The following is a 25,711-nucleotide window of genomic DNA, read 5'->3' as shown; positions in this document are numbered from 1 at the left end:
GCCTCGTGATGACTGGGTGTTGTGTGCTGTCCTTAGGTTAGTTAGGTTTAAGTAGTTCTAAGTTCTGGGGGACTAATGACCATAGATGTTAAGTCACATAGTGCTCAGAACCATTTGAACCTCTAATACCCAGCAGCAAGTCCTCTTGCAATGATGCATGCCTGTATTCGTCGTGGCATACTATCCACAAGTTTATCAAGGCACTGTTGGTCCAGATTGTCCCACTCCTCAACGACGATTCGGCGTAGATCCCTCAGAGTGGTTGGTGGGTTACGTCGTCCATAAACGGAGTATGTGTCTAGATGTATAAAGTACGCAAAAATAACAAAGTGTTTTATCTTCGTGTATGTAAGACAGCAGATAGCGCATAACTGACTATTACACCACAGAGCACGCTCAAAACAAATGGTAAGTGGTAATTCATTATGTCTCGCCATAAACACAAAGTTATGAAATGGGTACAAGGAAATTTTGTGTTCCTTGTCACATTGAAAAAAATTCCGTAAATTACTTAGCATTATCTTTGTATTAAAAGAGGAGGTACGTGTGATGATGCCTGTTTTTAACAATGTAAGTCAAGTTTAAAGATAAATGGCGTTACGCGTACTACAGTAGATGGAAGTATAACTGTTGACCATAGTGAAAACAGGCCAACACCGTGTCGAAATTGACCATCTTGTCGGCAGCCCATCGACCTCATCGAGCACTGTCTATTGCTTAATTGCTAATCGAATTCTTTCCAAGGAAACAGTAAATAAAAGGGAAAGTTACATACGGTATTTTAAATCAGCGTATGCGTTTACTAAAAATACGTATTTAGTTCATCATAAACGTTTAGTATAATTTGTTTTACCACATGCATTTCCTTTAATTCTTTTTAAACATCGTCAGCGGTGTGGGATCAAACATACTTTTATCTACCATTTTGCCTCTGGCCTGTTTTCACTTTCTCTTGATGGACCACACATTTACTGACGTAAACCATGACTGTGTCGCTGAAAAAGAAGGTGAAAATAGGCTGAAACGACCACTGTCAAAGGCAGGAATAGCTGGCAGATGTGCATGCAGACGACACTTCCGGATCCAAGCAGAAAACGTATGGAAATACAGTAAGTCAAATATAATACTTCAGTAGCTAACGAATCGAACTGTTTTTAGTACTACAGACAAACCAGAATTATAAATAACTTTTTTATTCCCGACCAATGACTGTGTTTTAAACCAATTAAGCGAAACGCTTATGGTAAAATAGATTTGTATTTGAATAGTTGCATAGACTTATTTAAAATACTTCAAGTAATTACACAGACACTACGCCTATATAAACGAAGAAAACATGAAATATTGGCTGCATTTTCTGCTGAAAAGTGCACAAAACATTTGTCATCTTCAAACAGTTTAGTTATTTCTTTCCATTTCGCTATACTATACTGTAATAATCTTGTTTACTGAAGGGAATTTTCCACTTATTTGTATCACTTGGTTAATGTCAGTATAAGCGTATTAACAGTTGCCTGTCACTTGTTATACTAACTTGGAACATAAGATCTTCCCATGAGCCGGGCTGGAGAGCGCTCATCTCTGTTTACTGCAACGCAAATAGCCAGCCATCTGCTTTTGTTTGATTATCGTTTTATCATACGAGCACTGGGCTCTATGACCATGGAGCGGCAGGGCGTATCGTGCAACAATCCATTATAATAACACCGGACTGAATGAACTAGGAAAACGAGGCCGCACTCCTGCTAAAATTGAGTCTTCAATCGTTGTTGTTCTATTTACTTTCCTGTAGGGAAATGCCATTTGTGGAATATGGCAATGATATCTTTCACGGAGGCATCCTTATGCAAGGTGCTTCACGTAATCTGTTCACCTCAGGTATTTCATTAGCCGTTTAAGATACCGTACACATGTTTTCACCCGAATGAACGGTAAAAACGTCGTCACTAAATAACGTGTAGTTTGTTTTCATAGCTATATTAGTCGGTATCAACTTCGCTTTTTCAAATTTCTGAAACTACTACAGGAGTTATAAAACAGACGAATTCAGCGGCGTTCCACTCTTCAAAATCGAAATCATTATAAGCTCTGCAAATGGTAATGCTCAATGTTCTGAGTTTCATGTGGCTTGAGTATTCCAATATTTCTGCCTCCCCCTTCTCAGAAATATGGCATGATAGATTCCTGCTACCACACATTTAATTTCGTTGTGCTATGACGGTATGGTGACCATCTGTAAAAATAGTGTCATGTATCTGTGTCACTTTATAGTTGTTGTTGTTGTTGTGGTCTTCAGTCCAGAGAATGGTTTGATGCGGCTCTCCATGCTACTCTATCCTATGCAAGGTTCTTCATCTCCCAGTACGTACTGCAACCTACATTCTCCTGAATATGTTTAGTGTATTCATCTCTTGATCTCCCTCTGCGATTTTTATTCTCCACGCTGCCCTCCAGTACTAAATTGATGATCCCTTGATGCCTCAGAATATGCCCTACAAACCGATCCCTTCTTCTAGTCAAGTTGTGCCACAAATTTCTCTTCTCTCCAATTCTGTTCAATACCTCCTCATTAGTTATGTGATCTATCCATCTAATCTTCAGTATTCTTCTGTAGCACCACATTTCGAAAGCTTCTATTCTCTTCTTGTCCAAACTATTTATCATCCATGTTACACTTCCATACATGGCTACACTCCATACAAATACTCTCAGAAACGACTTCCTGACACTTAAATCTATACTCGATGTTAACAAATTTCTCTTCTTCAAAAATGCTTTCCTTGCCATTGCCAGTCTACATTTTATATCCTCTCTACTTCGACCATCATTAGTTATTTTGCTCCTCAAATAGCAAAACTCCTTTACTATCGTGATGACTGGGTGTTGTGTGATGTCCTTAGGTTAGTTAGGTTTAAGTAGTTGTAAGTTCTAGGGGACTGATGACCATAGATGTTAAGTCCCATAGTGCTCAGATCCATTTGAACCTCCTTTACTACTTCAAGTGTCTCATTTCCTAATTTAATTCCCTCAGCTTCACCCGACTTAATTCGACTACATTCCATTATCCTCGTTTTGCTTTTGTTGATGTTCATATCATATCCTCCTTTCAAGACACTGCCCATTCCATTCAACTGCTCTTCCAGGTCCTTTGCTGTCTCGGACAGAATTTCAATGTCATCGGCGAACCTCAAAGTTTTTATTTCTTCACCATGGATTGGATTCCGTAGAAATATTGGAACACGTGAGGCAATACTGACCTTACGACTTATCTTAGAAGAAAGATTAAGGAAAGGCAAACCTACGTTTGTAGCATTTGTAGACTTAGAGAAAGCTTTTGACAATGTTCACTGGAATACTCTCTTTCAAATTCTATTAGTGCACTATTCAATAAAAGGTGCTTGGCCTGGAACAATAATGTGTAACTCACTTTTTGAAGTCGACTCGCAATTTACGTGCAAGGCTATCCATTCATACTTAACCGTTTACCTTTTCGATATCTAAACACTATACTGACGTTCGAAATGGTACCATTAAAACTGTACAGTTTATGCTAGGTTAGTAAGTACAGTATAAGTAAAACTGCCTCCATCCGAAGGTTAGCTTGAATATCACAGTGTTCTGCCTGGATGGTCTCCGTGGAGGTACTATGCCTTTCTCTTACCTCTCAGTTGACTTATGCAGCCCGTTATTGGAAGACCTTTAAAGTGGACTCAAATCCACCGTGAATCGTGACGTTTTTCTTAGTAGCAATTTTTACAAAAAACTTGGAAGGGTTGTACACAGTGTCTTGAGAACAGATTGGGATCAGGCCAGTAGTAATAGTTCACATCCGCGTCCCGACTACCAAGAACTTGGCATGAAGCTAAGAACTCGGGGGATCTTGAGTGTAACCGGGCGAAACCTGGTGAGCTTCAACGAACCTGGACTCAACAGTGGGCTAGTCTAGCCAACTGTGATCTGCAGCCTTCTACGGGCTACATATCGGCGCGGTGGTCGCTGTACGGATACCGACGCTCTATGATGCAATCGAAGTCCCATCCCTTACCAAAGATCACAGCTCTACAAATCTGTACTTTACAGTTTTTAATCATTTTAGGTGATCCTAATGTTTTTTGATGTGCTAAGAGCGTCTCTATCACGTAACTTAAGACTTTTTCACAAAGCGATGATGATTCAGAAAATTTATACTAAACACAAAGACTCAAAAAAACTTTATTCGTAAGGCATTCCTAACAGTGTAATGAAGTATTACGTTCTTCAGTACTACTAAAAAGGCATACACTCTAATGTGTCTTCTTCTCCACCACAAACACTTTTTCGTACTTTTTGTGGGACATAACGGAAGTTGGTAGGCGTGTTTCTACATCTGACAGTTTATGTATACTCAAATGTCGCGGCAGTCTCATCAGATTTTAATAACTTCTCTGGTGTCTTGACCACACTTTCTTTTTTATAATTTCCAAAATCACCTTACGCGTTTCGACATTCCATCATTTTAAAAGGCAGTACTATGCCAATCATATTAAATTGTCCGTTCGATAAAATGTATCTAATGATCAATTTGATATGATTTGGAAATAATAAAAAAAGTGTGATCAAGGCATCAGAAAATCTGTTAAAATCTTATGCGACTGGTGCGACATTTGAGTAGACAAAACCTTTCAGATGTAGAACCACGCCTTCCGACTTTCGTTTGTGTAGCACAACTTCTTGGTGTTGCGATTTTTTTTCCGTCAGTGCAATACGACGAAATCTTACAAAATCATTATTGTTTATGTAGCTGTCATGGGCTAAAATGGAAGCCTAACGTCACAGCGCTGGCTCGAAGAGACGCTTGTAAGGAATCATATATAATTTTACGGGTTCTTATTGCTGAGGGACTAAGGTGGGCAGTTGCTTCTCGGGACCGCTGATCTCGCTGTTTAGTCCCCTCCCCTGAGTCAACTAAGTTGCTTTTCGTCCATCCACACGTGTCCAGTCGACTACGCGCCTGGCAAACTGGCACGCCAAGGAATAAACATTTACTGCTGCGCTTCAGAGAATAAAGGGTATTTTGAACATCATGTTGTTCCACGTGTGTAACGTCTGTAGTTTGCTTCGTCGGACTGGAGTCGCTAATGTCGGCTTAAAAAGACTCCCTGTACGCAGTAAGTGACTAGAGTGGTGAATTGGAGAATGGGAGCAGTGATCGATCTGGCTAAAATATTATCGACCAGCTAGACTATTCTAAACAACAGAAATTTTTAACAGATACTGCTTCGTCTATAACATTTTAGAGGAAGGAGTCGTATCTTTTCCTTCGGTACATTCCTGGATCTGAATTCCAGCGCCAAAATTCCCCACAATTATTTGCGTCGGATATTGATGATTCTTCGATGCACATAGCGTTTCCTCTCATCTTGTCTGATTTCATCTCCCCAATTAGAAACAGATTGAATACCGTCATACGGGAACGTCCTACAAGTGCCCTTCATAAAACACTACTACTTAACAGCGATTTCGGATCGAAAAAGAATGTCAAGGACTACCGCAAAATACAATAAACGCTTTTCTGATTTATTCACCTGATGTAAAGAAAGTTTAACTGTAGCTAGAGATGGAACAAAAACAAACAACGCTTTTAACCAGTAATGAAGCTGTATTAGCCTGGAAACGTTTTCACTCACGCTATCAGATAAAAAGCACCTGGCGTCTCTGTGTTATGTGGGATTGACCACCAGATGTGACGAGTGGCGGACCCGCCAGTCATAAAAAGAGGCAAGGAGTATTGTGTTGTCATTATACAAGCAGTGCAGCAGAATGGGCCCGTCAGGATAGCTCAGTGACTTCGAACGTGGACTAATCATTGTATGTCACCTGAGTAACAAATATACCAGGGACATTTAAGCCCTTCTAAAGCTTCCTAAGTCTACTGTTGATGATATGGTTGTGAAACGGAAACGAGCACAATCTCTGTGTGTAGGAAATGGGGTACAATTGTCTTGCAGCTGCTCATAAGCCACACATATCTCTAGTCGATTCTAAGCAATGACTGAGGTGGTGCAAGGAGCGATGCCGCTGGACCGCGGATAACTGGAGACGAGTGATCTGGAGTGGTCAATCATGCTCTACCTTGTGGCAATCCAATGGAAGGTTTGTGTTTCGTGAATGCCTGGAGAACATTGTCTGTCATTGGGTGTAGTGCCAACTGTGCAGTACGGAGGAGGTTGTGTTAAGCCACGAGGGTGGATGTGATCCCCTTTCAGCGCATAAATAAATGCCAAATGAGGAAGGAAATGAACACATTTTACAGCTTTGAGTACTGCATACAGAAGAGAAATAGTTCGGAGGCGATGATTGTTTGTATCAGCATGATAATGTACCCCGTCAGAAAACGGCATCTGCGAGGCCATGGTTTGTGGACAATAACATTCCTGAATTGGACTGGCCTGTGGCGAGTTCCGACCTCAACCCAATGCAACGCCTTTTGGATGAGTTAGAACGCCGACTTCGAACGAGAACCCAGCGTCCAACATCACTGCCTTTTTTTTGTTTCGGCTCTTGAGGAAGAATGGGCTACCATTGCTCTACAGACATTGCTCTCTACAGAATTGAAAGTGCCCCTACAGAGTTCAAGCCGTCGTAAGGGGGAAGAGTGCACATGCCCCATATTAATATTCACTAACAGGTAAACCGATACTTTTGATCACGTAGTGTATTTGTTGCGAGCTGGAGATCATGACTAGAACAAATTTTGCAATTTTTTGATGAACTCTTAGTGTATTTCGATTTTTTTTGTGAAAATGACTGTCGTTTTTTGTGGTTTTAATTACACGTCATTCCATTCTATGTTGTATAAACCATATTCATCTATAGACATTTTTGGGTGATGTATTTCCAGTCACATCAGATCTATACCACTAACATAAAAAAAGTTTCAATTTGCTGTAGTTCACAGCGACACACTGTTCACCTTATGTTGCTAGGGTAAGGAAGTTAGCACAACTTATCATTAAAAAATGCAGTAGTAATGTACAGGAATCAATCACTCACATGCAAAGCAAGGCATGTGCAGCCAATCAGCATTACACTGGAGAGTGCTGTTGTCCTTTGGTTCTCCAGTGATTATGAGATCACGCTTTTAGGATCTAAGTAAACATTGTATGCTACAGACATTACCGAGCGAGGTGGCGCAGTGGTTAGCACACAGGACTTGCATTCGGGAGGACGACAGTTCAATCCCTGCATTCGGGAGGACGACAGTTCAATCCCGTGTCCAGTCATCCTGATTTAGGTTTTCCGTGATTTCCCTAAACCACTCCAGGCAAATGCCGGGATGGTTCCTTTGCAGGGGCACGGCCGACTTCCTTCCCCGTCCTTCCCTAAACCGATGAGACCTATGACCTCGCTACAGGCATTAAGGTCACTTGGTTTTTAATAAGTTAATTAATCAAGAACTTAATTGTTTACTGACGGGAAACCATAGCCCTCATTCATCATCATCACCATCATCATTTTCCCACGTCATGTGGTTTCGGCGTTGCATTTCTGGATTCTTCTCTTCTGCAAATGCCTATCCAGTGCTTCTTCTCTGAGCCATCCTTTCTCCCGTAGGTCTCCTGCTACCTTGTCTTTCCATCTCAGTTTCGGTGTTCCTCTTCTCCTTGATCCTTCGATTTCTAGGCCTTCAACTCTTCTCCTCACTTAATACTCCCCTCTTCTCTGCAGATATCCATACCATCTTACCTACTTTCTTGGATCTTCTTCCCTAGGGGCCCCCTTTTTCATAGAGTTCCAAACGTTCTCAGTTGGGAAGAGATCAGGCTACCTTGCGGGCCAGCGTAGGGTTTGGGAAGCATGAAGACAAGCAGTAGAAACTCTCACTGTGTACGGGCGGGATTTATCTTGCTGAAATGTAAGCCTGGAATGGCTTGCCATGAAGGCTAACAAAACGAAGTGTAGAATATCATCGACGTTCTTCTGTGGTGTAAAGGTGCTGCAGATGGCAGTGAAAGGACAAATGGGTCTTGCAATGAAAGGAAATGGCGCCCCAGACGATCACTCCTGTTTCTTGAGCAGTTTGGCAGGCGACAGTCAGGTTGGTATCCCACTGCTGCCCCGGGCTTCTCCAGACAGTCTTCACTGGTCGTCAGGGCTCATTTCGAAGTGGGAATTACCACAGCAGACAATTCTACTGCAGTCAATGAGACTCCAGTTCAAAGATGTGTCTAGAGACGCCCGGAACAGCAGTAGGATAGCAACCTGACTGTTGCCCGCCATACGGCCCGAAAACCAAGAGTGATCGTCTGGGGCGCCATTTCTTTTCATAACAGAACCCGCTGGTTGCCATCTGCGGCGCTCTTACAGCACAACGGCACCTCGACGATATTCTACACTCTGTTTTGTTGCTCTTCATGGCAAGCCATCCTGGGCTTACATTTCAGCAAGACAAAGCCTGCCTGCACACGACGAGAGTTCCATCTGCTTGCGAAAACCTACCTTGGCGAGCAAGGTCACCAGATCTCTCCTCAGCTCCGAACGTCTGAATGCTCTTCAACCACCTCCGTATTTTGACCATATTACGCGCCAGTTCGGCAGAGTTTGGCATGATATCATTTAGGAGGACATCCAACATCTCTATCAGTCAAATCGAAGCCGAATACCTGCTTGTATAAGGCCCATAGATGGACAAACGCGTGCCGGCCGCGGTGGTCTAGCGGTTCTAGGCCCTCAGTCCGGAGCCGCGAGACCGCTACGGTCGCAGGTTCGAATCCTGCCTCGGGCATGGATGTGTGTGATGTCGTTAGGTCTAAGTAGTTTTAAGTTCTAGGGGACTGATGACCATAGATATTAAGTCCCATAGTGCTCACAGCCATTTGAACCTTTTTTTTTTATTGACAAACGCGTAACTGACGCGCTTAATTTGTGAAGCTCTTTCTCTTAAATAAATCATCCAATATTTCTGAAACTGTAATCATTTGTTTGCCAGTGCATGTAAATCTCATCTACGGATTTCCGTCCCATTCGGATAATTACTTCGTCGTGCGTTTCTCTCTCTCTCTCTCTATTTATTTATTTTTGCTTAAAGTATATATTTTTCGTGAGTGGCGTTATTGTGAGAAGCACGGTTAATTGGGCCATTAGTAATCCACTACAATCCAAGCCATTACAAAATGAACAACAATTATCTTCCTCTAGCCATAATTTCAGATGCTTCAGCTACGGATTAGGCAGCACACCAGGGGCCACTACAAAACCTCAACCTGAGCTCCAAACCAGGCTGTCTGAGACGTGGACTTACGCTGGCAGTCGCTGACGCGAGCCGACAGGTAGCGCACAGGCCGTGGCGCTCCGTTGTGGCCGGTCGGCCGCTCTGACTCTGTGTGCAAAACAAGCTCTGCAACAAACAGCTTACAAACAACACAGCAACTTAAGCAGGTACAACAGTATCTAGTACCGTTCTGTATACAGCTCGATACTAGATTGTTTCCACGGGACATTCAGTCTTTAACTATAGACTACTAAACCCTCGTAAAATTTACGATTACAGTTGGTACCAATTCGCGGTTCCTGCCGATCTCGTATTGTCAGTGTAGGGTGTAAAACATGACATTTTGTATTTATTTTCTATATCACATACCACTGGAATCTTTATAATAATGTAAATAACTAGAGTATAAACTATAAATTATGACTTGCTTTGAATAAAATATGGAGCAGTAGAATTTACGATTGTTTAGTAAGAATGTAACACCCCCCTCCCCAGTAGTGTTCTGAGTTAACATGCGCAATGGACCAAAATTTTTGTATACTCAGGAGACGTCACTGGGGTAACGCCACGTAACACCGCCTCTAGCCCTGGCAAGGGCTTCAATTCGTAAAGAAGTGTCCACAAGTTTTTAAAACACTAAGTGACGATTACAGCCCATAAAGTTACCAAATTGTGAGAATCTTGTCCCAAACACTTTCTATGGGGTGATTTAACAGGCCAGTCTTGGTGCGATAAGGCGCTTGAGTGTTCGTCAAATCAGCAACGAACGCATGGAGTCCTGTAAACGGGCAACTGTCATCTTGGACGACTGGAGTGTCCATTGCATACTCACTACAACGATGTAGAATAAAGCAACTTGGTCACCGAGAGTACCGAGCGAGGTGGCGCAGTGGTTAGACATTGGACTCGCATTCGGGAGGACGAAGGTTCAATCCTGCGTCTGGCCATCCTAAATTAGGTTTTCCGTGATTTCCCTAAATCGCTCCAGGCAAATGCCGGGATGGTTCCTTTGAAAGGGCAAAGCCGACTTCCTTCCCCATCCTTTCCTAATCCGATGAGACCGATGACCTCGCTGTCTGGTCTCTTTCCCCAAACAACCAAACCCCCCTCACCGAGAATGTTGAAATAAACGTACGGTTTATTTTCGCAGTAGCGTGATGTCACAAAAAACTCGAAAACTTTACAGAACTGCTGCCAATCTAAACTAACACTCTCCACACTTTTGGTTATACAGGGCGAACATTAATTAAAACGACGAACTGCAGGGACGTATTCCTAACTGGAAATGGAGGGAAAAATGTCCTATGAATATGTACTCGGAAATACACGGTATGGGTGCAACAAGAATAAATCGTCCCAAAACGCAGTAAAGAGCTGCATCGAATCCACGTCACAACAAATGTTCAAAGTGGCCTCTATGGGATGCAGTGCACGGGAACACGTCGCTTCATGGATTGCCGCACTCTTTCGTACGTTCCGGCGTCTCTCCGAATAGCGCCACAGGCGTCGTGAACACGCTGATGAAGAGTCTGCGCATCATGAACTGGTTCAGCATACACAACACTTTTCAGATGCTTCAGAAGTAAAAATCCAGCTGGTTTAAGTCCGCTGATCTAGCAGCCATGCTACAGGGCCTGCGCGCATCATATCCAACGTCTGGGGAAGATGTTGACGTGACAGCGACAGTGGACGTGGGGTGGTGCCCTATCACACAGAAACCACATCACCTATGTATTGCCAAAGGCACATTTTCAAGCAGCCCATGCAGAGTATTCTGTCCAGATACGTTCCTGTGTCGAGGCGTTGTGGAGTAATAACCAGTCCAAGTACGTGGTCGCCAAGAATCCCTGCCCACACATTGATGCTGATGAGATGCCTCAGTCATTCTCTGAGGACTGTCTGTAGCCCATAGATGACGATTACGCTGACTGATGATACCAGTTATAGTAAAGGTTGATTCATCAGTAAAGAAGACTGATGACAGAAATCCCACAATTGTGATGGTCTGGTGCAAAAACAATCGATAAAATTCTTCCTGTAGAGGGAAATCCGCTGCTGATAATCCTTGCACTCGTTGCAGGAGATGGGGTAGTAGCGGTTGTCATGCAGAATATACATAGTCGTACCATGGCTTACACCATTTTGGCGAGCCAGTTGCCTGGAGCTTGTACTTGGGTTCGTCTCAGTATTCTGTAGAACCCGATCCTCCAAATCTGGTGCATGCGCGGTCCACTGCCTCCCTGCACGTTCATCTGTCTGAAAGGAGCCATGAACACGAAAACGCCCAAAAAGGGCTAGAAATGTTGCGTGATGTGGTTGATGTCTGTGAGGGTACTTGTTTTGGTATAGTTGTGCTGCCTCTCGACCGCTTCCATCTACTTGGCTGTACACAAACACAATCTCGGCTTTTTCCCGACATGAATACCGGACCGTTCTGGTGCTTACAGTACGGGGCGTCAATTTTATTAATGTTCACCCTGTATACCTTAATGAGTCGTCGGCGCCCTCGACATCTTGTATCGTCAGAAAAGAGGCCAAATCGTCAATCGTCAGACTGCACAGTTACAGTCGGCTACTGCCCACCTTCCGTGTTGTATGGCCCATTGAAGACGCGCATCTTAATCTGTTACTGAGAACAATTGCATTTTGTGAGGCACTGTATTCCAAATTTCCACGTTCGCTTTGCAATGATTGCCAACAGCAGAAATTCCTCTCGTGGTTGAAACTGATTGTTACTGTCAAGGCGTGACATTCGTCTCCGGTCCTTTCCAGATACGATCTGTTTATGGCCACTGTTCTGACAATGTCACGTCTCCGCATCGGTCCGTCATACTGCATTTTACTACGAACGCAGCTCGCTTTTCAGTTTACAAGCAGAATATACCTCCTCAGCATTTCTTGTCCATTTCTATTATGTGAGTAGATAAAATAATTGATATATAGATAGATAATTGGGGGAAGTTGCCTGTCCCGGAACAACACTACAGCTGCCGCACAGTGTGACTAGGAAGCAATATCCCCTATAGCAATGCAGAACACTGTGCAGAGAGTTTCGTATATTCTGCTCATATGCGTTCCATGTGTCAGTGTTATTAGTAATTCATACCCGTATTCCGTGTAGTATTACTCATACTGTTGAAAATAAACCATCTCAAATGGTTCAAATGGCTCTGAGCACTATGGGGCTCAACTGCTGTGGTCATCAAGTCCCCTAGAACTTAGAACTACTTAAACCTAACTAACCTAAGGACATCACACACATCCATGCCCGAGGCAGGATTCGAACCTGCGACCGTAGCAGTCGCACGGTTCCGGACTGCGCGCCTAGAACCGCGAGACCACCGCGGCCGGCTAAACCATCTCCTCTGCATGTATGCGCACTGTATCGCCAGTTATTCATAAGACGCTGTGTGGAGGGCCCATATAACTTTATGAAACAGTCTGTAGTTGCTTCTTGTTACATAGTGGGGTGCATAAAGTGGCGAATTTCTTGCTCAATCTTCAGTTACCAGATCTATGAACGATGGAAGTGCATGAACACTATCCGGCGGCCTACCTTGCCTCGCACATGTACGCCACAAATCCCCAACCCCTTCACGCTGTTACACAATTTATCCATTAATACGGTTCTATTGCACTTATACGTTGCAGACACGTTTAATACTTGTTTTCAACAGACTTCATTTAAAGATATGCATTAATTCTATACCATTAAAACAATATTTTTGATAATTTGCTATTTTCTATTCGCTGCAACGCAAAAATTATTAGTCCTAGAAGAAAAATGTAGGATTTTTTAATGGGAAATTTAAAGTAGTTTAATTTTGTAGCGGGAAACACTTTTGCTAGAACTCGTAGATTTCGAGTTATTCGAGAAAAACATAAAAAAGTAGCCTTTAACCCCCGCCCCATCCTAACGCTCACACCCACTGGTCAGGAGTTTTAGTACACTGTTCAGGAAACTCCCCCCTAGCACTGTGCAAACATTTGCAGCTACACGGTTTTTCCCTAATCGGCGTTTTTGGTCTTCGTTGACTGGGTTACTAGGCATATGCGTAAATTCGGCCCTGTCAACAGCGTGCTCTTCAACACACATGTCTTCTTCAAATAGAATTCCACCGGCAACTGTACAATGGACTGTCACCAATTTCGCTTAGCTTCCGATGTTCACGTTCTTGGATAATACGTTGACGTCTTCTGCTAGTGGAGGACACTGTCATCCCTCCACTTTCGATGGACAGTAATGACGGTAAGTGAACATCCACGACCCTGCACGTTCCTGTGATCTCAGCGTCATGTAACATCCACGTGACGGAGGCATGCTCTTTCCCACTGTATCCGAGTTGTCATGTTCCGCCGGACGGTTTTCAGATAAGTAGTTTCTATTAATATTATTTTATAATCTGTCTTGACGAACAGGATAATCCAAGCACAATTTAGAGAACAAAATGACAGTCGTTCAAGTTAGTGTGGAACATCGTTTAAAAACAATTTTGGTCCGTCATCTTAAAGGTAACCTGTAAGCTGGCGCCTCATTGTTTAAAATCTCTTCCAATATGCACATATTGTATGACACTTAGTCTATAACAACCTGCTTCTCTTTTATACTTCCTTTCTAACCAGAAAAGCATGTCATTTTTTATTAGTATCGAACCAGATGTAATCCAGTTCTCGCAAACAACGTGTCTACAAATAGCGACGTGTTCTTTCTACACTGTGATAAGAGTGCTGCTTTCGTCTGCTGCTTCGGTAACCTTGAAACGAGTGCACTAAAAATACCGAAAGAAACTGATGCGCAGACTGACTGGTCACGGCTCCAGCGGCTGCTCAGTACTTCTGCGAAGCTGATAAAGGGAAGGTCGCGACGGAACGAAAAGCGCGCCTCGCTTAACGTATCGTGCGTCCGTGAACCACGCGAATCAGCCGACCTTGCTGGCAGTACTGTGTAGAAAATATACGAAATACTAACACACTGAAAAGATATCTGTCAAGCAATGAAATGATAAGCAATAACCAAACAAAATCATATGGGAATTCTGAAAGCTAATACAAGCTGAAAGAGCACGCTGAAAACAAAGTCGGAACTTTTTGGACTAAAGTCTGTTTTAAAGCTCTGTATAAAATAAGCTATCCTTTAACCAGAACCGTTGAAAAGTTTAGGCTTTCAAAGTCAACAAAGAACGTGAAATTCAATTTCTCGTATGTGAGAAACCTGAACGGATCAAAAAGTAACTGACATTTATCTTTGCAATCAGAACCAATGAGTAGTTCTGCAGTGGCGGGCACGAATTTTTTTTTTTTTGCCTGCTTCTGAACGTAAAAAATTGTCAGTTTCGTATTTGCCTCCCAGTACCTTAAAACAAAACCCTCATTCAATTTTGGATAGACTTGGTAAAGGAACTAAGAAACCCGGTGTGCCAACAGAGAGATTGTCACCTTGAAACCAAGGGGACTGTAGAAGGCATTTAAAATGAAATATCGAGATAGAAATTTTTTAGATACAATGAACAACCATGAAAATCATCAGAGTACTAATTAATTTTTCCGAGTCCACGAGTCCGAAGGCATTTTATGAATTTTCAGTCAAACAATAAATCAGAGAAATACGGCAAATTATTTTTTAAATATAAATTTTGGCCCGTGTGAGAGCTGTATTTTAACATCTTTTGACCTACGTCGTAACTTTTGTAGCACCTAAGTTACAGTATCTCTTTTCGCTACACTTTCATTACACTTCTTAACCATTACTGAAATTTGTACTGAAATATTGTGGTGTGAGAACGATCAATTTCTTCAAGGTGATTGTTACCGGAAGCTTAACTAGGATAAATACCGCCCATGGGAAACATCGACTTTGCGGACCCTCCAACGCCCCCCCCCCCCCCCCCCCTCTCTCTCTCTCTCTCTCTCTCTCTCTCTCTCTCTCTCTCTCTCTCTCTCTCTCCATGGCGACGCCTCCCCATTTTATGTTTAATCTTTGTCGCTGTTTGGCTTGTTTATTCGTTTATTGAGATCAACATATCTTTACAGAGAAGTAAAACGAACACATTTCAGTAATTATTTTTTGTGTGATACAGCTCAAAACATAACAATATACGGCATGAAGTCGCACTCGTTGTAAGATTAACGCCATTCCTTTTTCATTCTTTCATTTTCAGATCAATGCAAAGTCGCAACAAACCAAGTAACAAAAGCAAAATACAGGATGATTCAAAAGGTGAGCAGGAATGCAAAAAGCCGATAGAGGAGGAGAAATACATAAACTTTGCAATTGTAACTCAATGGCCGTTCAAGTAATCCTGGGCCAGTGAAAGCTTTGGAATTTCAGGAACAACAAGAACAATCAATGCAGCCCCGCTTTAAGTTCAGCAAAGAAATGTACTGTTTCGTTGTCAGATGTAGGTATAGCTAGCCACAGCGCCTGCACACTCCTGTGCTAGTACGTGAAGTAGTCAATGTTACATATCTCACGTGTTGGATCCGAAGGGGAGGTACAATTGCATTACCACTTCTCCCCGTGATATGACGCCCCCTTTGACTTCCTTGGCACCAGTTCCCGAAGGAGAAACATTTCTTGGCAGGTTGCTTGCAGCGTCTGATGAGGTTCGCGCAATGCCTGGTATCCTTGTCAGAGTGCGCCAGAATTTTATACGGATCTGCAGGTTTCAAGCAGGTTAATATCAGATTTTTTGGCAACTGTACGCCACCTGATAAGCTAACACAATGATAAAACGGCTCTCGCTCGACAAATTCCAAGCTCCGGTCCAGCGCCATCGCCAGTTTGCGATTATGGAACTTCACCTTCGGAGGCCTACTTGCACCTTCACCATGACCCGATCTTGTATCTTATTTCATCCACTTCCGTGAGGGATACGAGAAAATACGTCGATCAGGTATCTTAGGCCGATTTCACACAGAAATGACATAGTGCGAACGTCTGGCGTGGACGTGGCGCTGTTTGGCGCCACCTCCACGGTAACAAATAAAGCAGTTGACGCAGAGATGGCGTATTGGGGACGCTACGCTTCGTGTTCTGTGCCACGTCCGTTTGTCGCCATGAGTGGCGCACCGAAGGGACGCATGGTGGAGACTGTGATGGAGCCGTCCGAGGAGTGCGCTCCTGTTTTCATTAATGAAAAGTCATACCATGTGCCTAAAAAAATTGTTTTATGTACATGAAGCAAAGCTACATCCATGTCTGTAGATAGTTTCTCAGTAAAACTTTTACTTCTGCTTAAAAAATTAGAAACCACTGTATTGGCATTCGTGCGTGTTCTCCGCTATTCAGTCTTTCTCATTCGATTTTGAGGCAACTATGTAGTAATTGATTTTTTGACATGTTATAGTCTGACATCACAACTTGATAGTGAAATGGTTTTATTTTCGTTATTGCCCACACTTATTGTGATACTTCGCAAATAAGTAAACCACCGTGCATAGTTTGAAAAGTTTGGTGAAGAATGTAGTCACTGGCCAGTTTAGGACATAGGTTTCTGTGTACGAAATAATAGCTAACACATCGAAATAGTCTTTAAGGGTGGAATGCGATCTGTATCTCTTCCCAGTCACGAGTAAAAGAGTGATATATGTTGACGTTTGGCCGCTACGATGCACGACGCGCATTGCGGATTTGTGGCTTGTGTTTATTTTTCGTATGTGGTTTATGAACTCAGTCACAAGCACATTTTAAATTAGTTTTGCGTTAAGAGTTATTTTAATTTTAAAACTATAGATAAGTAATCGCATTTCCAGCGGCAGAGTTAACTATACACTATACACGCAAATTTTTCTTGTCTTTACTAATTGTAGCGAATCCTGCCTCGTGCATGGATATGTGTGATGTCTTTAGGTTAGTTAGGTTTAGGTAGTTCTAAGTTCTAGGGGACTGATGACCACAGATGTTAAGTCCCATAGTGCTCAGAGCCATTTGAATCATTTTTTTGAAACATTCCATAACTGTTTTCGTTCACAGATTGTCGAACAAATGGCGTGTCTTCCAGCAAGCAATAATAGCTAACACATCGAAATAGTCTTTAAGGGTGGAATGCGATCTGTATCTCTTCCCAGTCACGAGTAAAAGAGTGATATATGTTGACGTTTGGCCGCTACGATGCACGACGCGCATTGCGGATTTGTGGCTTGTGTTTATTTTTCGTATGTGGTTTATGAACTCAGTCACAAGCACATTTTAAATTAGTTTTGCGTTAAGAGTTATTTTAATTTTAAAACTATAGATAAGTAATCGCATTTCCAGCGGCAGAGTTAACTATACACTATACACGCAAATTTTTCTTGTCTTTACTAATTGTAGCGAATCCTGCCTCGGGCATGGATGTGTGTGATGTCCTTAGCTTAGTTAGGTTTAAGTAATTCTAAGTTCTAGGGGACTGATGACCACAGCAGTTGAGTCCCATAGTGCTCAGAGCCATTTGAACGACATAATGTTTGCCGGCCAGGGTGGCCGCGCGGTTTTAGGCGCTACAGTCTGGAACCATGCGACCGCTACGGTCGTAGGTTCGAATCCTGCCTCGGGAATGGATGTGTGTGATGTCTTTAGGTTATTTACGTTTTAGTAGTTCTAAGTTCTAGGGGACTGATGACCTCAGAAGTCGCCGAAGTGGCGTCAAATCGAAAGACTTGCACCCGGCGAACGGTCTACCCGACGGGAGGCCCTAGTCACGCGACATTTACATTTTATGGCGACTTGAAATGATGATTAGGACAACACAACAACCCAGCCCCTGAGCGGAGAAAATCTCCAACCCAGCCGGGAATCGAAGCCGGGCTCTTAGGATTGTCATTCTGTCGCGCCGACCACTCACCTACCGGGGGCGGACTACTCTCGTACTCTTTCGTAAACACGAAAGGCAGAAGAGGGACGTTTACGCCAGTCTACCATCAACTTATGTATTTACAGCAGTGTTACGGTAATTAGATGAAATATTTGAGTGCACTGGCTTCTGCCATGTTACTTTATTTCTGAAGTGTATATCTGAGATAAAAATGGGGAAACCAGCAAAACACCGGCCTATGTGGGCGGGGGAAACTCCCAAAAAACCACGAAATTTGATGAGAGTGACACATTTGAGTGACTGTAAATTGCTGTTAATTTATTTCGCACGATCATCATTTCGACTTTGTAGTCATTCTCAAGTGCAAGCTGAAATATCACAAAGTATCCAACATGCCTAAGTGACGTGTCGGAGTCGAAAGTCGCATTACAGAATGTAAGTACATATCCAAGATATACACTCCTGGAAATTGAAATAAGAACACCGTGAATTCATTGTCCCAGGAAGGGGAAACTTTATTGACACATTCCTGGGATCAGATACATCACATGATCACACTGACAGAACCACAAGCACATAGACACAGCATGCACAATGTCGGCACTAGTACAGTGTATATCCACCTTTCGCAGCAATGCAGGTTGCTATTCTCCCATGGAGACGATCGTAGAGATGCTGGATGTAGTCCTGTGGAACGGCTTGCCATGCCATTTCCACCTGGCGCCTCACTTGGACCAGCGTTCGTGCTCGACGTGCAGACCGCGTGAGACGACGCTTCATCCAGTCCCAAACATGCTCAATGGGGGACGGATCCGGAGATCTTGCTGGCCAGGGTAGTTGACTTACACCTTCTAGAGCACGTTGGGTGGCACGGGATACATGCGGACGTGCATTGTCCTGTTGGAACAGCAAGTTCCCTTGCCGGTCTAGGAATGGTAGAACGATGGGTTCGATGACGGTTTGGATGTACCGTGCACTATTCAGTGTCCCCTCGACGATCACCAGAGGTGTACGGCCAGTGTAGGAGATCGCTCCCCACACCATGATGCCGGGTGTTGGCCCTGTGTGCCTCGGTCGTATGCAGTCCTGATTGTGGCGCTCACCTGCACGGCGCCAAACACGCATACGACCATCATTGGCACCAAGGCAGAAGCGACTCTCATCGCTGAAGACGACACGTCTCCATTCGTCCCTCCATTCACGCCTGTCGCGACACCACTGGAGGCGGGCTGCACGATGTTGGGGCGTGAGCGGAAGACGGCCTAACGGTGTGCGGGAACGTAGCCCAGCTTCATGGAGACGGTTGCGAATGGTCCTCGCCGATACCCCAGGAGCAACAGTGTCCCTAATTTGCAGGGAAGTGGCGGTGCGGTCCCCTACGGCACTGCGTAGGATCCTATGGTCTTGGCGTGCATCCGTGCGTCGCTGCGGTCCGGTCCCTGGTCGACGGGCACGTGCACCTTCCGCCGACCACTGGCGACAACATCGATGTACTGTGGAGACCTCACGCCCCACGTGTTGAGCAATACGGCGGTACGTCCACCCGGCCTCCCGCATGCCCACTATACGCCCTCGCTCAAAGTCCGTCAACTGCACATACGGTTCACGTCCACGCTGTCGCGGCATGCTACCAGTGTTAAAGACTGCGATGGAGCTCCGTATGTCACGGCAAACTGGTTTACACTGACGGCGGCGGTGCACAAATGCTGCGCGGCAGCGCCATTCGACGGCCAACACCGCGGTTCCTGGTGTGTCCGCTGTGCCGTGCGTGTGATCATTGCTTGTACAGCCCTCTCGCAGTGTCCGGAGCAAGTATGGTGGGTCTGACACACCGGTGTCAATGTGTTCTTTTTTCCATTTCCAGGAGTGTATAATAAGGATGAAGTTATTCACAGTTACTAAACATTAACAAACTGTAACTGGCATTTGACAGCCAGTACATTGGTGTGACCTGCTTTCGTCACGTTCGTACATCAACCGACGTTCTACATTACGGTGATCCCCCACAAAGAAAAATCATTACTTCACAATGTTCTCAGGAGTACTTGAAGTCTGACAAGTGTATCAAGTTCTCCTTCACTGTCTATTGCTCTTATAGTCACTGAAATAGATTGAGCCTGCGGAAGTCGTTCCTGGTCTTCGGCAGGACTGGTAAGCTCTGCAAGCGTATATGGTATTTCAAGTTTCAACATCAGATTTGGAAACAATAGCAATTCGCATAACCATGTTTGAAACGGAAAGGCACAGAGATCGCTTCCAAACATAGATATCACTTTTGATAACGAAAGCAAACTGTTATCACGGCCTTCGTAAAAAAGTATTTAATCAGCTTATAGTGTTACAATTTTCTCAAGTGATAATCAGTGTTAAAAGATAAGCAAACGTATTCCATTTTTCGGATGTAAAAGCAGTCAATGTGAGTCATTAAAACTGGACAATCTATTCAACAACTACAGAGGTACAAATTATTCATGTCTATGACGACTTCCATGTCGCCGGCTGGGGTGGCCGTGCGGTTCTAGGCGCTACCATCTGGAACCGCGGGACCGCTACGGTCGCAGGTTCGAACCCTGCCTCGGGCGTGGATGTGTGTGATGTCCTTAGGTTTGTTAGGTTTAAGTAGTTCTAAGTTCTAGGGGACTGATGACCTCAGATGTTAAGTCCCATAGTGCTCAGAGCCATTTGAACTTCCATGTCAAAATTTCGTACGTAACGTCAAGGGAGAGGCAGGCAGCAAGCAGATTAGAGGTTAGCGTCCTGCTGTCCCCGCGGTCATTAGAGACGGAGCACACGCTCGGATTTGGGGAAAAAAATCGGCTATACGCTTTCAAAGGAATCATCCCAGAACGCACTTTATGCAATTTATGGAAAAAAAAACAGAAATCCTAAATCGAGAGGGCCGGACGGAGGTGTGAACCGCCGATCTCCCAATAAGACTTCAGTGTCTTACCATGGCGCCACCTAACAGGGTGCTGGCCCCTCACTTAGCTTGCGCCGGCCGGTGTGACCGCGCGGTTTTAAGCGCTTCAGTCTCGAACCGCGTGACCGCTACGGTCGCAGGTTCGAATCCTGCCTCGGGCATGGATGTGTGTGATGTCCTTAGGTTAGTTAGGTTTAAGTAGTTCTAAGTTCTAGGGAACTGATGACCACAGATGTTAAGTCCCATAGTACTCAGAGCCATTTGAACTCAGCTTGCATTTATCGCAAGGCTCTCGCCGCAAAGTCCCAAGCGACTGGAAAAAAACGCAGATGAGTTCTTATGTAAGAAGGGTAAAAGAACGGACCTGTATAATTACAGACCAAAATCCATAACATCGGTTTGCAACAGAATTCTTGAACACATTCAGATTTCGAGTATAGTAAATCTCCTTGAGATCGAAAAACTTCTGTCCACGAAGCAGCGCGGGTGCGAAACTTATCTTGCCATTTTGTCACATGATATACTGTGAACTACGGATAAAGGGGCAGCAGGCAGATTCCATATTTCAACATTTCCGAAACGCATTTGACACGGTGCATCACAGCAGACTATTAACAGGGGTACGAGTATAGCACACAGGTATCTGAGTGGCTCGAAGACTTCTTAAGTAATAGAGCCCTGTTCGATGTCTTCGACAGCGAGTGCTCATCAGAGAGACAAGAGTGTCGTCAGGAGTGCCCCAGGGAAGTGTGATAGGGGCCGCTATTATTTCCTATATACATAAATGATCTCGCGATCAGGGTGGGCGGCAGTCCGTGGTTGTTTGCTGATTATGCTGTGGTGTACGGGAGAGTGTTGTCGTTGAGTGACTGTAGGATACAGGACGACTTAGACAAAATTTCTAGTTAGTGCGACGAATGGCAGTTAACTCTAAATGTAGAAAAATGTAAGTGAATGCAGATGAATAGGAAAAACAAAACCGTAGTTTTGAAATACATCATTAGTAGTGTCCTGCTTGACACAGTCACGTCGTTTAAATATATGGGCGTAACGCTTCAAAGCGAAAATAGAGCGAGCATGTGAGAATTGTGATAGGGAAGGCGAATGGTCGACTTCGGTTTATTGGAAGAATTTTGGAAAGTGTGATTCATCTATGAATTCCAGTCGACTTTATAGAATCATAAAACAGCATGGAGTTGAATTCATGCACTGACATCCTGTCGGGAAGTCAATGTACCTCTGCTGTAGTACAAGGAAGTCTTTGGCTATGACAGGTCAATATCTTTGTCAACAGAAGATAGAAGAAAACGACAGACAGTCGTACCGCTGTGTTGTTCAATTCAATACAAGAGTTTACGGACCCTGCTGACGTGAATGTACATTTCTGTGAGTGTTTTGATTTTGTAATCAGGTTTCGTATTGTTTTAGTTAATGTAAACTGATATTGCTAATGCAATAAGTAAATATTTCGATCAGATACGATGAGTGTATCCTGATAAGACTCGAAACTAATATAAGTGTTACTGTGACTGGTCTGATTTTAGTTGCTTTGGTGATATTCTCCATAAATATTAAATCATTTGGTACAGTTTCCCATAGTTTGGGCGGGAAATGGTTAAAGGAAGACATCGTAGCAATTTAGAGGCGGACTGCTAGGTTTCTTACCGGTAGGTTCGATCAACACGCAAGTATTACGGAGATGCTTTGGGGGGAAGGTGACATTCTTTTCGACGAATACTATTGAAAAAATTTAAAGAACCGGCATTTGTAGCTCATTGCAGAGCGATTCTACTGCCGCCAACCGACATTTCGCGTAAAGACCACGAAAATAAGATACGAGAAATAAGGGCTCATACGGAGGCATATAAATAGTCGTTTTTCCCTCGATCCATTGCGAGTGAACCGCGAGAGGAAATGACTTGCAGTGGTACAGGGTACCCTCTGCCATGCACCGTACGGTGGCATGCAAAATTTGTATATAGATAATAGATAATGTACACGGCATTGCATTACTTTCTAAAACAGGCCTGTACGTCTTTCCCGACCGCAGGAACACTGCTGGAGTTCCCCTGTCATCCACAAATACGTTTTTAGTTATTTGTTAGTTTGAAGAAAGGTGATGGTGGTAAGTTCCTATGGGACCAAACTGCTGAGGTCATCGTCCCCTAGGCTTACACACTACTTAATCTAATTCAAACTAACTTTCGCTTAAGAACAACACACACACACACACACACATGCCTGAGGGAGGACCCGAACCTCCGACGGGGGGATTTTAAGAAAGTTGTAATTTGGTGATTCAGGGAAAAAGTGCAATACTAAGAATGCATAGGTATTGGGTACCATCCCCAGTCAGCCGTATGACTCTCTTATCCCTTCTTTCCCGTCTGGCAATGTTTGATAATATGGAATATGCCGAGCTGCACCGACGTTAGGAGTCCATGTTAAACTATGGCCTCCTATAAATGGTTGGGCACGTCAATTAAAAGTTAGAGGAAAGTAACGGCATATCGCCTCCACAAGGACTACGTGTAGCAAAACATCATAGTGTTCAAACTAACATTAAGATTGATGACAGATTTACCTTTTTTTTTTTAATGTGAAGAATGATGAGTTCTAAATCGATCTCGCAGCAGAATGTTTCCTCAAATGTATCCACATATCACACCCCGGCAAGAACAGTGACACAGCTCGAAAATGCAATACTTGAGTAAACTCGACTTGAACAATTAATTCTATAAAACTTAAATTGAAATAGTATAAGCTGCCTTTACTCAAGTAAGTATTGTTGGTAGCAAATTCCATTATATTTTTTCGCTCTCGTTGGGACACTTCACGCGTATTTTTACACGACAAGGTGCCATTTTTCGACTTGTGTCACTTTTCTTGCCTGGGTGCGACATGTAGTGTACAACCCTAGCATCAACAGAAAACGTTACTCCCAAAACGGAAAATCAAATATTACGAAAACGTAACTTCTTATCAGTCTTTTCAAGATCTTCGAATGATCCACTTCTGGACTTTAACCCGGCCATGAAAAGGAGTGAATTGCGTTCAGGAATGTCGTTCATAATCAGTTTCCATCTCTCCTTCCCTCTCATTGTATGTGTATGTGTGTGTGTATGTGTGGGTATGGGCGCGAGCCTGATGTGGAAATAGTGTTCTCATTTACAGACCGGGTTCCGTGACTAAGTTCCGAGGACATCAGATCTGGGTCATCGCACATTCACTTGCTGCTAAGGTGGTTTCCAGCGCTCGGGTCGCCTCCGAGCAGCAGTAACGGCCGACGCCAACCTATACATCCGTATCGCTCAGTCGTAAACACTCCAGCACCTCGTCAAGTTACGTGTATCCACTCGAGCGTGATTGTTCTGTCTACTCTACGCTACTGCCGTGACAAATTTCTCAGAACTGAAGAGGGACTTGCACATTTACTAATATTTCCCCCGTGTCATCATTTACAAAACTTATCCTCTTGCAGCTACCATGCACTGCTGCATCGTGTGTCGATACCTAGAACACAACTGGACAAGAATATCATCGTTAGCGAAATACACGGATGTCACTGGACTTGGATCTGTCTTTGCTGGCATAAGTTGCTCCATCTTAACGTTATTTGATCTTTAAAAAGATACACATTCGCTTAAAAATTATTACTTAGATGTCAATGGTATGGCTCGTTGGGCAATAAGCAAGAGTCAAATTACAGGATTCAATTATCATTCCGTCTTACCACATTTTTATGTCAAATATTGCTTCTTTTACTTCTCGCAATGGTTTGTACCTATGAAAAATGCCTAGTCGTCCGTGATTCGCAGTCCACATTGTTGTGGGTCTCCCTACCCCCCAATATATGAGTGGATAAGTCAGTTCAGAAGTCGGAAGAATACAAAGGGCATACTACCACCATTACGACCATACCTAGTTAAGCACTGTCGTGTTCACACCAACCTATGGGTTTGAGTTAGTTACATGTTCCGTAGATCATTTGGACGATTATTTTATCGAAATGGCGTGGAACAAGTCAGTTTACAGGATATATATATACATGATACTCACGCAACCACGCTTTAAAAAAAAGAGTTTTTTAGCTCTATACCAGTTTTTAAGCAGCAATGCGTCAATGGAACTGAAGGAGTTGCCCAGGAGAAATGGCTAACAGTAAGTTAGATTTAAAACGTGCTTTACTAACTGTCAAACATTTTGTGGTATTGAACAAATGATCAAAAATGTTTACTGATGCATATTGAACTCCTTTCTGAGCCAATAACAATTTTAATAATTGGTAATACAGATTATCTTTCCCTCTAGTGACTTACGTACGGACATCACTGTTCTTCAAAAATTGTGATGGATTATTCATGACGTATTCCATTAGCGAATATATGTATTAAAACGGCGCAGTTAAAATTCCTAGCTCACTGAATAGGAACCTGCATCGCGTCCGTGAAGGAACAACCCGTATTATTCTTACTGCTCGTTTTTGTGCAATAAATACTTTCTTCATAATGACGAGTTATCCCAGAAAATTATTCCGTACGACATTATTGAGTGAAAATATGCAAAATATGTCAGCAGGTTGATTATTTTGTTTCCAATTTCAGCAATTATACGAAGAGCAAAAGTAGCTGAGCTTAATTGTTTGACAAGCTCAGTAATATGCTTCTTCCAGTTCAATTTTTCATCAATATGTACATCGAAAAATTTGGAATATTCTACTCTGTTTACTGACTCCTGGCCATGTACTAC

At 43.4% G+C, this 25,711-nt stretch overlaps 1 protein-coding gene across 2 annotated transcripts in view; it reads right to left on the bottom strand.

Moving 5' to 3' along the window:
* LOC126297494 (glucose-6-phosphate 1-dehydrogenase) overlaps positions 1–25,711 on the bottom strand; it is a 259,429-nt gene that overhangs the window by 216,922 nt on the left and 16,796 nt on the right. The window contains exon 2 of one of the 2 annotated variants that reach the window (XM_049988375.1): positions 9,281–9,358. The exons of the other annotated variant lie outside the window; for it this stretch is intronic. Within the exon in view, the coding sequence (XP_049844332.1) occupies positions 9,281–9,358 (78 nt within the window). The remainder of the gene's footprint in view (positions 1–9,280; positions 9,359–25,711) is intronic. 2 annotated transcript variants of the gene reach the window in all.

The sequence above is a fragment of the Schistocerca gregaria genome, chromosome X (assembly GCF_023897955.1).
Source record: "Schistocerca gregaria isolate iqSchGreg1 chromosome X, iqSchGreg1.2, whole genome shotgun sequence".
NCBI lineage: Eukaryota > Metazoa > Arthropoda > Insecta > Orthoptera > Acrididae > Schistocerca > Schistocerca gregaria.
The sequence above is the reverse complement of the archived record's forward strand: the minus strand, read 5'-3'. Positions and strand labels throughout refer to the sequence as shown.